The sequence below is a fragment of the Podarcis tiliguerta genome, assembly GCF_965153285.1.
Source record: "Podarcis tiliguerta genome assembly, chromosome: 8".
Lineage (NCBI taxonomy): Eukaryota > Metazoa > Chordata > Lepidosauria > Squamata > Lacertidae > Podarcis > Podarcis tiliguerta.
In genome coordinates, this window is record NC_139541.1 from 5,218,096 (window position 1) to 5,233,397 (window position 15,302).

The window sequence follows — 15,302 nt, forward strand, 5'->3', positions numbered from 1 at the left end:
CAATGACACTGAGCATATATTCTTGTGTCCTAATTGCAGGATTTTAGGTCAAATAGCCTGACTGCAGCTCTAATAGATCAGGATGGCTACATTCTGCGTGCCTCAGGGAAGAGCTACTGTATGGAAATTAGGAATCATAAATATAGAACATTTTGTTTATGAAAAGAATCTTTGTTCTTTCTTCCTTGACCACTTCTAACCTTCATGAGGCGTCAGACAGGAGCTGCTATTGCAGTCTAGCCATCCCAATTAACAGGCGACAGATCTGGAGAAATAATATGCAAAAGTCACTTTGTCTGCACCTCTGCAGCTCTTAAGTGGACCTTTGCCTCCTTTTGTGCCAACTCTGGTTACTTGTCCATTCCTAGTTTCAACAGTCTTGAAACTGGCATTAGAGATTAGCCCTTGAGGAATGAATTCATCTAGAACACAGCCTAAATACAGAATGAATGATTTACAAATTATGTGAGGGAACAAATAAACGACGGGGTGGTTTTTGAAAAGCAAACTATAAAATGATGTCCATAAGAAGTACTGGGGGGTGGGGCAGATTGGTGGTGGTAGATTCTGTTCATTCATTATAGAATGGCCAAACAGTTGGATTAAAGCTGTAGAAGGAAATAGGAGGTTCAGCACTGTACTAACCTCAGGAGCAACTCATATGAATGTTGCCTCTGCCAGCCTTTCTAGCCATGGCCAGTCAGATGCCAATTGATCACTGAGAAGCAGATTCTGGAGGTGATGACTGTGCCTTGGTCTTACTACCCAACACCTGGTCTTCGGGGGCATCATTGTTCAGTATCAAGAGAGCAAGTTGCTAAAGTTCTGCAGTCGTCTTTCTTGGAGATTTTCATAGAAAGGTTGGGCAGGTTGGGGGATGCCTGAAGCAGACTATCCTCTTTGTGTTGTAATTCTGGACTTGGGCACCTTCTTGTTTCATACAGAATTTAATGCTGGGGTGCATGGAATCGTTGTGCTTTATTTTGCCGTAATGCGAAATATTTCTTTTTGCCTTCCTAAGCTGTAATGATTACCAATGGAACAACAGAACTGCTGCATACGGAACATATCTGGTACCCTAGGATACGAGAGGTAACTTGCACCATGTAATCAGTCCCGTGTCCTCACTTCAGTAGGTTCTTTTCATCCAGATGCCCTGCTGCCTTTTTCGTTCTTCTCTTTGCATGTAACTTTTTCTACACATTCGTTACATGCAGGTTTTAATCTTTTCTGTATGTTAATTGTGCCTGCGAAACCCCCTCACCCTCCCCAAAACAACTTGAGGTGCACTATGGTCTTGATGGAGACATGCTCCCACGTCAGGGGAGTTTGGCATTCTGCATCTTGTGATATGCTCATCTGACCAGTCATAGCCAAAATAACCAATTAGCTCCTAACAAATTACTGGATTGTCTCTGCTCTGCAATGAGGCTAATCCGCATTTATTGCGTTTCTGTTTTGGAAAGCCAGGTACAATTGTAAGGAGTGCCCAGTTTCCCCAAAGCCATGTGTAGTTTTGCTATTCGGTTTCTCCTTCTCCTCTAATGATCATTCGTTAGATGCAAATATCCATAAGAATCCAGGAGAGCTGTCTCACTACAGGGGGAAAAAATAGAATAGACTCCCAGTTCACATGTGTGTCATGGAACTTTTCTCCCATCCCATTGCTTTGGGCTGCCAGTTATTCCTCAATTTAAAAACATCCCCTCTCTCTTCCCCATCTTCAAACCGTAGTTCCATCCTGCCAAGAGGCCTGCAGCCAAGGGGGGGCTGGCAGTCTCCTGAGACCACAGCGCTGCTCTATGCCAGCTTCTAAAGAGCACGTGTGACCAAATGCATCATACACTCTGCCCCTAGGAGCTAAGAGCATCACCTCCGTGGCGCCACCAGCCCTTGCCGGTTCGATCTGAGAGCTTTAAAGGTTAGCTTGGAACCCAGGTCTTCCTGTATGACAGTGTGATGTGCTATGGACACAACGGCCAGGCTGGTCTAATGACCCCCGTTGTGCTTTGAAAGCAAGCAGTGTGCTTAAGCGGTAAGAGGAAGTGGATGAAGTTGGGAGCTTTGCTACTGAACCGACTTCTGTTGGTACCACAGAACATACCTCTGACCTTCAGATATTCTTTAGCCCAGAAAACGTCTGCTTAAGCACCTAGCTGAATAACACATTCCATTGCCCAGTTCTGCCTAGTCACTGAATTATTTGACTTGCAGTTCATCCACCCATTGAAAAAAAACACAAAAACCCTCAGAAGCATAGAATTTCTTTAAAAATCTAAATTTCTATTATTTTTCTCTGTGTTCAGATCCAAGGCGCTATTATTATGTCATCTTTGATAGAAGTGGTGATTGGGTTCCTGGGCCTGCCAGGAGCGCTCCTGAGATACATTGGACCTCTGACGATTACACCAACTGTGGCTCTCATTGGGCTTTCTGGCTTCCAGGCCGCTGGAGAAAGAGCAGGCAAACACTGGGGCATAGCCATGCTGTGAGTATCCTTTGTCCCTCAACAGTTGATGAAGTGCTGTCAGTATAAAACAGCCAATGTCTGTCACTATTGATCATTGCCTCTCCTAGGGGGTACTAAAGGCCATTATCTTAAAATGAAGATGAATCTATGAAATGAGAATCCTTCTAAGTTACCGTATTTTTTGCTCTATAAGACTCACTTTTTCCCTCCCAAAAAGCAAGGGGAAATTTGTGTGCGTCAACAGCAAGAGGGATCGCTGCTTTCGCTGCGCAGTGATCCCTCTTGCTGTTCTGGCTTCTGAGATTTAGAATATTTTTTTTCTTGTTTTCCGCCTCCAAAAATTAGGTGCTTCTTATGGTCTAGTGCGGCTTATAGAGTGAAAAATACGGTGTATTCTAAAGTATTTCTTAAGCAATGGTGTTCTGGCTTTCCAGATGCCTAAAACAGCTAACAATGTAGTAGTGTCAGACTGGGAACTGGGAGACCAGGGTTTGAATCCTCACTCGGCCATGAAGTTTAGCCAGGGTGGGCACAACTACCAAGAAGGCCCTCTGCCTCATTTTCTGTAACCTCACTTCTCGCATTGAGGTAACTGCCAGAAGGCCCTCGGAGCTGGATCTCAGTGAATGATGGGGATGGAGACACTCCTTCAGGTATACAGGGCCAAAGCCTTTTAGGGGTTTAAAGATCAGCACCAACACTTTGAATTGTGCTCAGAAACGTACTGGGAGCCAATGTAGATCCTTTAAGACCGGATTTACATTGGATCCCAGTACATTTCCAATTCAGCAGCATCCCACTACTATTACAGAAAAAATGATTATGAGGCCTGGTGTTAACACTTTGCTCACAGAACTGTGGCATATTCATATGTTCATATGTTCAGAAGCAGAACATCATTCTTAACTCCTCTTGCAATCTTCATGCATATTCTACCCCTCCCGTAAGTTCTAGGTTCAGTGGCCATGTCTAAAATGCAATAAATTCCAAGAAATCAGAGTAAATGTGACTATTAGGAAAACTGTCTTCATTCCAAGTTGATCACTCAAATATTACCAGAATTGTTGATAATGTTTTTGTGTATGTGTGTTATCACCTGACCACAAGGCAGTCTCCAGGCAACTTACAATCAAGTTTAAAAACATACAAAACTGTTGGAATTTCAAATTGGCCATCAAATTGGAACATCAATTACCAGGGACCGCAGGCAAGATTATCAGCAACCCAAAGCAGCCCTACCTTTAAAGCCCTGGCTCAAGGGCCAGGTTCAAGTGAAGTGGATTATTGACTCTTGGGGTACAGACAGACCTCTTAAATCAATGCTGTTATAGGAAGCAAGGCAGCCCTGAATTCACCCTGTCTCTGCAGTCTGACTCTGACCCACTTAATAGCAGGTGTGGATTGGAATGATGCATGAGGAGGTGCAGCCTGGTTGCTCTGGCAACAGGTATCCCAGCCCCCGCCTCTCAGGACAGTATGAGGTAAAGGTAAAGGGACCCCCGACCGTTAGGCCCAGTCGCAGACGACTCTGGGGTTGCGGCGCTCATCTCGCTTTACTGGCCAAGGGAGCCAGCATACAGCTTCCGGGTCATGTGGCCGGCATGACTAAGCCGCTTCTGGCGAACCAGAGCAGCGCACGGAAACGCCGTTTACCTTCCCGCCAGAGCGGTACCTATTTATCTATTTGCACTTTGATGTGCTTTTGAACTGCTAGGTGGGCAGGAGCAGGGACCGAGCAACGGGAGCTCACCCCGCCGTGGGGATTTGAACTGCCGACCTTCTGATCGGCAAGCCCTAGGCTCTGTGGTTTAGCTCCTTGGCTAGGACCGCGTAATAAAGAAGTCATTTCAAGTTGTGTGGGTTTTTCAGTTCACAGAATCAGCAGCAGATTGAGGGAATAGTTAGTTGTGAACAGGTGTAAAAAAGTGTATGAAAGAGTAGAAGCTGGTGAACCCTCTTCACACAAGCGCACCCCCCCAAAAAACAACAACACCCCAGGAACTTTGTATAAATAATTTGACAGCACTAGATCAAATGCTGTTCCATAAAGAAGCCATATTTTAAAACTACCATTAAGGCTTTCACATTTTAAAAAAAACAGCACAAGAAAGCTTTCTTTTTTTTACTCATTCATGCTTAGCAGAAGGTCGTGGTATCAAATGATGCCACTGCAGAGTTCAGATCTTTGTGCCTGAAGGAGAAGAACAAAGGTCTTTGTCTGTTTCCTTTTGAGTTAAAGGTGATTTCGGCCTCACTCTTTTATATACTGGGATGTAACCTGCCCTCCTAGAATTTCAGGGAAGTTTGTTCAGGAATTTGTAGCTGTGTTCTCAGTGGATTAGCATTTCTCGAAGCTGTGTTTGGCACTTAACATAAAGACAGCCTTCTTTCCAGCATAGGAAGTCTGAACATGTATAATGGCACACACATTTTGTTGATAGGTGCATTCTGAGGATTTGGTTATGTAATTGGAAGCCTGCTTTATTTCAGAGGCTAACAATTTAGACCTTAAGTTTGCTTACTTTGGCCATTGTTTCACATCCTGTGGCAGCCAAGTGAGGAAGCATGGCCCCTGAGCAATGCATTTATTTAATTGATTTATTGAGCCTTTCTTGAGCTCAAGGCAGCTTACAGGCAGTGTTAATGCAGCTTAAAACACATTATAGAAACAAGCATAGAGGATGAGATATCAGTCTAGCCCCTCCTGTCCCCCTATTAAGCAATATATACCGTATTTTTCGCTCTATAAGACGCACCAGACCATAAGATGCACCCAGTTTTTGGAGGAGGAAAACAAGAAAAGAAAATATTCTGAATCTCAGAAGACAGAACAACAAGAGGGATTGCTGTGCAGCGAAAGCAGTGATCCCTTTTGCTGTTCTGGCTTCTGGGATAGCTGCGCAACCTGCATTCACTCCATAAGACGCACACACATTTCCCCAAACTTTTTAGGAGGGAAAAAGTGAGTCTTATAGAGCAAAAAATACGGTAAATACTTAAAATAAAAATAAGGGGAAATTCCAGGTCCCCAAACAGTGAAGATCTTGACCCTGAGCTTAAAAAGAGGCCCTGGCTGCCTAACCTTAAAAGAAAAAACATTCATCTCCCAACTACCCTACTGACATTTTGCAGGCCCGTAACTTTGAGGAGACCAAAGATTAGATTTATTTTCAGCACTGGGCAGGGTTGTTGTTGTTGTTGTTGGTTTTGGTTTTGCTTCACTTCCTAAAATGTGGATTTCGGCAAGACTTCAAAACATGCTAAAGCCTAAGCCGGCCTCCCACGGTAGTAAGTTTGCTTCTCTCCCAGACAAAACTTCATCTGTTCTAGGGGGCATAAGTTTTGCAGGCGGAAAGGCAAATTCACTGTGGGATTTCAGTTCTTAAAGCTTGTGAGCAGAACAAATTAAATTAAGCTTATGCTTATAAAGCTCATTAAAGAAAGAAAGAAAGAAATGGCAACATTAAGTAACTTTTTCATTTTAAAAAGCTAATTCCTTACTTTCTCTGACTAAAAATAAAACTTTTGCCATGATGCAATTATATTTCTGCAGTAGTTACTGTACTTTAAATATGCAGTTTTACTGTAGTTTTAAATATACTACAATAAAACTGAGAGGTGATATGATAGTCATCTTCAAAAATCTAAAGTGGTATCCCAAGGAAGGTGGACCAAGTTAGTTTTCTCCTGCTCCAGAAAATAGGACGCAAGCCATTGGATTCAAGTGGCAAGGAAGGAGATTCTGACTAAGCACGAGGAAGGAATTTATGACAGTAAGAGCTGTTTGACAGTGGAACAGACTCTCTTAGTAGGTGGTGGACTCCTTGGAGGATTTTAAGCAATGGTTGGGTGGCCACTTGTCAGGGGTTCTTTCGTTCTCTACGTGGGGCTGCCCTTGAAACTGACCCAGAAACTCCAGCAGGTGCAGAATGCGGTGGCGAGACTCCTTATGGGGTCCTTGCCACGGGATCACATTCACCCAGTGCTTTACCAGATTCACTGGCTCCCAGTGGAGTACAGGGCCAGGTTTAAGGGGCTGGCTTTGACCTTTAAAGCCCTTCACAGCCTAGGACCCTCGTACCTGTGGGACTGCCTCTCCTGGTATGTCCCACGGAGGACCTTACGGTCTTCAAACAAAAACATCTTGGAGATCCCGGGCCGCAGGGAAATTAGACTGGCCTTGACTAGAGCCAGGGCCTTTTCGGCCATGACCCTAGCCTACTTAAACGCTTCCCACAAGAGACCAGGGCCCTGTGGGATTTGACCTCTTTCCGCAGGGCCTGCAAGACCTTTGGGCAGGATGCAGTTTGACTTACTTTCCTTTGTATTAAACAAGCCCCAAGGAGGCCCCCAACCCGCTCACAGGTGGAAACAGTTGGCCCGGGCAATTATTAACCACTCTCAATCCCACCCTGATAAGTGCTACCTGCCCGGATTTTAACTTGCTTGAATTAATTTTAAGATGTATTTTAATTTATTGATGTCTGTTTTTATGCTTATTGTGTTGTTTTTATGATGTTAGCCGCTCTGAGCCCGGTCTCGGCCGGGGAGGGCTTGATGCAAATTAAAAAAAATTATTATTATTATTATTATTATTATTATTAGTTGCAATTCCTTCATTGCAGGGGATTGGACTAGATGATCCTTGCATCCCTTCCATCTCTGCTATTATAAGCACTGCAGTAACTGCTAGAAACTGCAGTTGCTTCTGTTGGCTAACTATTACCTCAGTGAAGAGTCAATTGATTCATTAACTTTTCTCCTTCCTCTCCCTTCTCTAGGACTATTTTCCTAGTGCTCTTGTTTTCTCAGTATGCCCGAAATGTCAAGTTCCCATTACCCATCTATAAATCAAAAAAAGGATGGACTGCATACCGGTTACAGCTTTTTAAGATGTTTCCTGTAAGTTCTTTCTTCAGCTTTCACTGTGTTTATTGTTCTGTCTACTGGTGTTTATTTTAGTGTAATTTTATTTATTTTACAAAATTCATATACTGCTTAACTGTGCATAAAATCTCCAAGCAATTTACAAAGGATATAAAGTTTGCATTTCAAATGTGAATAAAAGTCAACAGTAAAATCTAGTTTTTAAAAAGCAGAAAGAAGAAAACCAACAGATAAAAATATTCATTGTAAACTAAATTTACAGTTTAAAGCACACGCCAACTTTATATGTCTCAGTAGACTTGCATAAACAGGGCAGGAATAAAAAGGAAGTTCCAGAGTGTCGGAACTGTGACACTAAAAGATGAGAACATTATGTGGCCCTTGTAAAAGTGGCTGAGTGGGTACATATGTGGCAAAGTGATCAAGCAAACTGGTCCCAATATGATAATGGCTTTATATTCTAATAGTAACATCTTGAACTTGGGCTAGTAACCAGTTGGCAGCCAGTGTAGAACTCTGAGCACGGGTGTTAGATGCTGACAAAATCCTACTCCTGTAAGTGTGGTTGCTAACTGCAGTTTCTGGACTAAGCTCAGGAAAAACCCCATATAGAGCGCATTGCAGTAATCCAGCCTTCAGTGTCACCAACGTCGCAGCTGTTGTGATTCAGCTAACCAGGTCCAGGGATTGCTGCAGCTTCTCATGCGAGTTGGAGCTAGTAAAAGGGACTTCAAGCAACTGATGTTACCTCTGCTTCCAGCGACAAAGCTGGATCCAGAAGCATCCCCAGGCCACATATCTGCTTCTTTAGGGCAAGTGCAACCCCACCCAGGGCAGGCAACTGGCTGATTTCTCAGAAATGGGAAACAATCACCCACAGTGTCCCGGCTTGCTGGGTTTCAAGCTCAGTTTAGTTTCTCTCATCTATCCCATCACTGCAGCCAGGAAGTGGTTCAGGGCCCACGGGGCCTCTCCTGATTCAGGTCTTATGGCGAAAAAGAGCTGAATTTCATTGGCATGTTGATGGCACCTTGCCCCAAATCTCCTCATGACCATCCCCAGCATCTTCAAGTAGTTACTCAAAAGACCATAAATTAGGAAGAACTTCCTGACAGTAAGAGCTGTTCGACAGTAGAATTTGCTGCCAAGGAGTGTGGCGGAGTCTCCTTCTTTGGAGGTCTTTAAGCAGAGGCTTGACAACCATATGTCAGGAGTGCTCTGATGGTGTTTCCTGCTTGGCAGGGGGTTGGACTCGATGGCCCTTGTGGTCTCTTCCAACTATATGATTCTATGATTCTTTAATTAGCGAAAAATCTGGGAGAAGAGGAATGTTTTTGCCTAGTGCCTGCAGATTTGTAATGAAGGCACCAGATGAGCCTTCCTGGGGAGAGCATTCCACAAATGGGGAGCCACCGCAGAAAAGGCCCATTCTCATGTTGCCACCCTCTAGACTTTGCACAGAGGAGGCACACAAAGAAGGGCCTCAGCTGATGATCACAGGGCCTGGTTTAGTTCATATGAAGGTCCTTGGTACTGCGGTCCTGAGCTGTTTATAGGTCAACATCAGCACTTTGCATTGGGCCTGGAAACTAATTGGCTGCCAGGGGAGTTAGGCCAGATTGACTTTATGTTCTGAAACCATCTTGCCCCAGTGAGCAACCTGGACACTGAATTCTGCACCAGCTGAAGTTTCTGAACCATCTTCAGAGGCAGCCCCATGTATAATGTGTTCCAGTCATCTAACCTTTCAGTTACCAGAGCCTAGACAACAGACGCTAGGCTATCCTTCTCCAGATGGGGGTTCAGGTGGGCCTCTAACCAAAGCTGATGGAAGGCACTCCAGACCACCCAAGCCACCTGAGCCTCACGTGAAGGGGATTCAGGACTGCAATGAAGGATGTGGAAAGAGTGGTAGCGAAACCATTCACTCTCCAAGGCATGGAAATTCAGGCTCAGTCAGTGAAAATTATTGGCATTCACTTCAAGTTACCCATTTAAATGGTTTTTAAAAGAATTAAGCAGATTTAGCTATCGGCTCTGTTGATGGCAGTTTAGCTGAACGGAGCCTCCATATCCATCAGCCGTGTATCTCTGATAATCAGATGCTGAGAATGAACAGGGGGTGGCCATCACCTTGATACCCTGCTTGTGAGTTTGGCCGCAGTTTCAGATAATGCTAAATCCAGTTCCTAAAGAGCTCTACAGAGTGTGCTACAGCACCCCCACCACACCCCAAATCTATTTATTTATTCTTCAGCTAGCCCTCTGGGATCCACTCATTTTATTTTTGTAAATTGTTGTGAGTTTATCAGCGTGCACAATGCTTAGTTTTGTCTTAAAAGGATTAATGGCGCTCCTTTAAGTGCTTATTTGGAGATATTCCCAGTTTGGGGAAATTGTATGAAAGGATCCATTTTGAACTAGAAGGGTCTTTTAAAAATTGTAAAGGGAATGTGTTCACAAAATCCTTGATGCAACAACTCCACCAGTTTGAATATTATTATGCAGAGTTGGTAAGGAGATCCTCTGTGGGCAATTATTGTCTCCTTGCTGGTGTGCTTTAAGCCCCTTTCTGTCCCCACTGCAGATCATTCTAGCCATTCTGGTATCCTGGTTGCTGTGCTTCATCTTCACTGTGACAGATGTGTTTCCACCTGACAGTACAAAATACGGATTCTATGCGCGCACTGATGCCAGGCAAGGAGTGCTTTTGGTAGCTCCATGGTTCAAGGTTCCTTATCCATGTAAGTGTATTTAGCAAGCACAGAGTTTCCCACAAAGCTTTGTTCTTTGATACAATTACTCCAGACTTACATTATTTTTTTCCTGCACCGTGCATGAGTACAGAAGAAGTTACCTGGCCACTGGCATGAGCTTGCAGAAATGAGAGTTTGTGATTCGGCTCCCAAGTTGCTGCCAGTTCTGTGGTTCAGCTGCCCAAGATCTCCAGTGAAAAGGGAGCAAGGCTGTGAAAGATCTCTGTCTTGGAGATCTGCTGCCAGTGAGACTAGAGACGATACTGACATATCTGGGCTGGTGGTCTAAGGCAGTTTCATGCCTCTTGGTTTAACTGTGGTTTGAATTAAGCTGATGGTTCCCTTAGTGCTATGTCAGCAAAATAACCCCCTTTCTCTTTGGCCACACCATGTTTGGTAGGTCAGTTCTGAAGGCAGATTCCGCTTTAGTGGGGGGGGGGGGGCGGATCTGTATAATCTAAGATGAGAGTGGGCAACCGGCAGATGCAGTTCTCAAGGCAATCTGGTCCAATAACCTCTGGTAAAGGTTGTCCATGCTTCCACTCATGAGGAAAATAGACAGGTTGCATTAGATAAATATTCCACATTATTTTTAATCTAATTTTTGGATTTTAAAAATGTGATGTGCAGGTAAACCTATCTGTATGTGATGCTAATAAAACTGCTAAGGTAAAGGTAAAGGTACCCCTGACATTAAGTCCAGTCGCGAATGACTCTGAGGTTGCAGCACTCATGTTGCTTTACTAGCCTAGGCAGCCAATGTTTGTCTCCAGACAGTTTTTCTGGGTCATGTGGCCAGCATGACAACGCCACCTCTGGCAAAACCAGAACAGTGCACGGAAATGTCGTTACCTATAGGGTTACCTATTTATCTACTTGCACTTTGAGGTTCTTTTGAACCGCTAGGTTGGCAGGAGCTTATGACTGAACAATGGGAGCTGAACACCCCGTCACGGGGATTCGAACCGCCTACATTCTGATCAGCAAACCCTAGGCTCAGTATTACAAAAGCTAAGCAGGGTACGGTATGGTTTCAAATTGGGTGGCGGACTGTGCGTTGAGACTCCCGCATTTCAGGGAGTTGGACCACATGACCCATTGGATTCCACCTAAATCTACCATTCTGATTCTATGTACAGTGGTACCTCGCAAGACGAATGCCTCACAAGACGAAAAACTCACAAGACAAAATAGTTTTTTGTTTTTTGAGTTGCTTCGCAAGACGAATTTCCCTATGGGCTTGCTTCGCAAGACGAAAACATCTTGCGCCTTTTTCTTAAAACCGTCAATGCATTCCTATGGGAAACCGTCAATGCATTTCCTATGGGAAACCGTGCTTCGCAAGACGAAAAATCCACAAGACGAAAAAACTCGCAGAACGAATTAATTTCGTCTTGCGAGGCACCACTGTAAATGCGTGTGGGAAATCCTCCTGATGGTACCAATTCATTATACTGGCTAACTACATATGAAGTGTCAGTTTGTGTGGCATGACCACTGTTTTGAAAAGAAATGCTATTGCCCACCCCTAAAACCCAGAAATCAGCCATCCTATGAGCTAAGAGAACATTTTACACCTTAAAAGTCACTTTGCTTTAAATACAGTAAGAACGATTATGGGTTTTTTTTTGTCTTCACAGTTCAATGGGGATTACCTACGATATCAGCTGCAGGTGTGATAGGAATGCTCAGTGCCGTGGTTGCTAGCATCATTGAATCAATTGGCGATTATTATGCCTGTGCGAGGTTATCTTGTGCTCCACCACCACCAATCCATGCAATAAACAGGTAAGCCTCCTGGAAAAGACTTTGCTTCCTTCTCACCCTTTGCTGTGCCCCATTTCCCTGGATTCCAAGTCCTAACTTCTTTCAGGTTTTGCAATATTATAGACTTTGGGGACCCAGAAATTCAGAACTGTAGCATATATGAGGATGAGTTTGCATGTGGATACTCATAACTCGATATTGCAGCATCAATTAGTGATGTCGATGATCAAACTACCTTAATTGGTCAAATCCCACAGGCAGATTTCATATCACATTGACTTACTTCTAACCTGTTTTCACTAGGGACAATTACACGTTCATCCGCAAGTCAGAAAGTGTTGAATAATCAATAATCATGAGAGGCACAAATAAAAGATGGGTGACACCTGGCTTGAGAGCAGTACATGTGAAAAGGATCTAGGAGTCTTGGTTGACATGAGCCAACAGTGTGATGCAGCAGCTAAAAAAGCCAATGCAATTCTGGGCTGCATCAATAGGAGTATAGCATCTAGATCAAGGGAAGTAATAGTGCCACTGTATTCTGCTCTGGTCAGACCTCACCTGGAGTACTGTGTCCAGTTCTGGGCACCACAGTTCAAGAAGGACACTGACAAACTGGAACGTGTCCAGAGGAGGGCAACCAAAATGGTCAAAGGCCTGGGAACGATGCCTTATGAGGAACGGCTAAGGGAGCTGGGCATATTTAGCCTGGAGAAGAGGAGGTTAAGGGGTGATATGATAGCCATGTTCAAATATATAAAAGGATGTCATATAGAGGAGGGAGAAAGGTTGTTTTCTGCTGCTCCAGAGGAGCGGACACAGAGCAATGGATCCAAACTACAAGAAAGAAGATTCCACCTAAACATTAGGAAGAACTTCCTGACAGTAAGAGCTGTTCGACAGTGGAATTTGCTGCCAAGGAGTGTGGTGGAGTCTCCTTCTGTGGAGGTCTTTAAGCAGAGGCTTGACAACCATATGTCAGGAGTGCTCTGATGGTGTTTCCTGTGGTCGTGTTTGCACTGAGCAGCCACAAAGAGAAAATCACTCCACTGCATCCTTCTCAATCATGTTCCAACCTGATTCCGGCACTGCATTGCCCTGCCAAACATCCAGTTTGACTTGGCTTCAAAATATTTGAATTGGCAAGGTGGTCAGCTGACTGGCCAGCTGACTACCTCTTTCTCTCTCCCCACCATGACTGTAAAGTTCAGGGTGTCTAAATACTTTTAAAATGTAGAATCAACATGTTTATTGATATGATGACTTTCCATAAAAAAATATGCTCAAAGCACTGTACAATAGCAGTGGGAGCACAATGCATAGCAAAGATCAACAATCCTGATAACAATTCCATAACAAAAATAATATGCAACAATACGTAAGAAATACAACATCAGTTCAGTGACAAATTCGTACAGAACAATAATATATAATATAATAATGCATACATTAAAAACAGACCATTCAGTAGATGCTAGAATGAAAAAGAATCATACTGAGAAGCTAGATATCAATTTGTGACCCCTATGCAGTAGTAGTAGTAGTAGTAGTAGTAGTAATAATAATAATAATAATAATAATAATAATTTATTTATACTCCGCCCTCCCCAGCCAAGACCGGGCTCAGGGCGGCTTAGTGAAAGACAATAGCAGAAGTTTCATATGTAAAGACAAAAGTTAGTGTGAGTTTCCTTAAAACATGTTAGGCAGCTGGAAAGGACACAAGGAATCCAGAAAGTGAGAGTTGGCAAGAACTGCAGAAGAGGCAGAGATGAGAAGGTCAGGAAGAAGATGTCTCTAATGGGCTGAGTTTTCTTGGACCTTTCTACTGCAGGCCAGGAGATGGTGTGGCTTTTTCCTTTTGCTTGTATGAGGTCGGGGTGGGGGGAATCACTTTGTTTTATTTGTAGTACAGTCGTACCTTGGAAGTGGAACAGAATCCATTCCGGAAGTCCATTCGACTTCCAAAGCGTTCAGCTTCCAAAGTGCAGCTTTTGATTGGCTGCAGGAGCATCCTGCAGCTAATTGGAAGCCACGCCGGACGTTCGGCTTCCGAAAATCGTTCAAAAACCAGAACAATCACTTCCGGGTTTCAATCATTTGGGATCCGAAATGTTCGAGTTCAAAGGTGTTTGGCTTCTGAGGTTCCACTGTATTCTGCATAAGAATATTTGACCAGTTGATGACGTCTTTAACTGTAAAATACCCAGCCCTTAACTACAGTGGCTGCCAGTCCTGCTTGAGAATCAGATAATAACTACTTGTGTTTGCCTGGCCTTGACTGGTTTTCATGCTTTTCTAACATGCTATATAGCGTAATCTCAACATTTTTCTTCTAATTGCAGGGGCATTTTCATAGAAGGCCTTTCCTGTGTATTAGATGGAGTGTTTGGCACTGGGAATGGATCTACGTCCTCTAGCCCTAACATCGGAGTCTTGGGGATTACGAAGGTACATATCTGTTCAAATAAGCTTGAGATTTATCATGGTGGGAGCTTCCCCTGCACGTGCCTAGGGAAGAGAGAGGGACTTGCTCAAGAGCAGAGTTCAGTTAAAGTTGTACATAGAAAACACAGTCTGATTGCTGCGGTGTTGTTGTTATTATTTTAAAAATGCGCCCTCTTGCAGTCAGAGTACTTAAAGATCAGTGAACATGAGATGTTTCACGTGTCACTGCACGAAAAAGCTGGACTCAACTCTCCATTATCATTTGCAAATATGAAATGGGATGGTTGCTCCCACTTAAAAGCCAGGGCCTTTTCAACTCTGGCTCCGGCCTGGTGGAATGCTCTGCCTCATGAGACCAGGGCCCTGCAGGATCTGATTTCTTTCCGCAGGGCCTGTAAGACAGAGTTGTTCCACCTGGCCTTTGGCTTGGAGCCAATTTGATTCCCTCCCTCTCTTTCTTTTTTCCTTTCCTCCTGCGATGAGGCTACATTTTAATATTTTAATGTTTCAATATTTTAATGTTGTATTTTAATTTTGTTTTTAAGTTGTATTCATTCAACTTGTTTTTATTATTGCTTGTAAGCCGCTCTGAGCCCGGCCTTGGCTGGGGAGGGCGGGGTATAAATAAAAATTATTATTATTATTATTAATTAAGTGGAATGCTGGGGTGTGGTGAGTTAAAACGCTATAAAAGTCACATGTGAAACCCCTTTGGGATCCAACAAGTGCCAACACCGATGATATTGTGACGCTTGTTAAAATTGTATTCTTATTGTATATTGCATTTTAGTATATTAAAAATCACACTCCTTTTGTGTGCGAAGCAATACATAAATTCAATAAATCTAATGTAATCTAAATAGTTTCTGATGTTTAGTTCCAGTAATATTATTAAATTATGTGTATCAACTGCACTTTAGTTTTATTTGTATGAAGACGTCATTGTTTTACTAGCCTTGTTAGACATTGCCTTG

The 15,302-nt window shown here is 43.5% G+C and overlaps 2 protein-coding genes across 8 annotated transcripts in view; both read left to right on the forward strand.

Annotated features, from left to right (window-relative positions):
* SLC23A2 (solute carrier family 23 member 2) overlaps nucleotides 1-15,302 on the forward strand; it is an 86,357-nt gene that overhangs the window by 56,484 nt on the left and 14,571 nt on the right. For all 7 annotated transcript variants that reach the window (XM_083453973.1, XM_083453974.1, XM_083453975.1 and 4 more), the window contains 6 exons: nucleotides 1,022-1,092; nucleotides 2,307-2,488; nucleotides 7,252-7,372; nucleotides 9,945-10,101; nucleotides 11,754-11,901; nucleotides 14,226-14,331. In XM_083453973.1, coding sequence (XP_083310099.1) covers nucleotides 1,022-1,092; nucleotides 2,307-2,488; nucleotides 7,252-7,372; nucleotides 9,945-10,101; nucleotides 11,754-11,901; nucleotides 14,226-14,331 — 785 coding nt within the window. The remainder of the gene's footprint in view (nucleotides 1-1,021; nucleotides 1,093-2,306; nucleotides 2,489-7,251; nucleotides 7,373-9,944; nucleotides 10,102-11,753; nucleotides 11,902-14,225; nucleotides 14,332-15,302) is intronic.
* The window catches only part of LOC310683656 (maestro heat-like repeat family member 5), a 161,916-nt gene that overhangs the window by 17,579 nt on the left and 129,035 nt on the right, over nucleotides 1-15,302 (forward strand). The window lies entirely within an intron of this gene.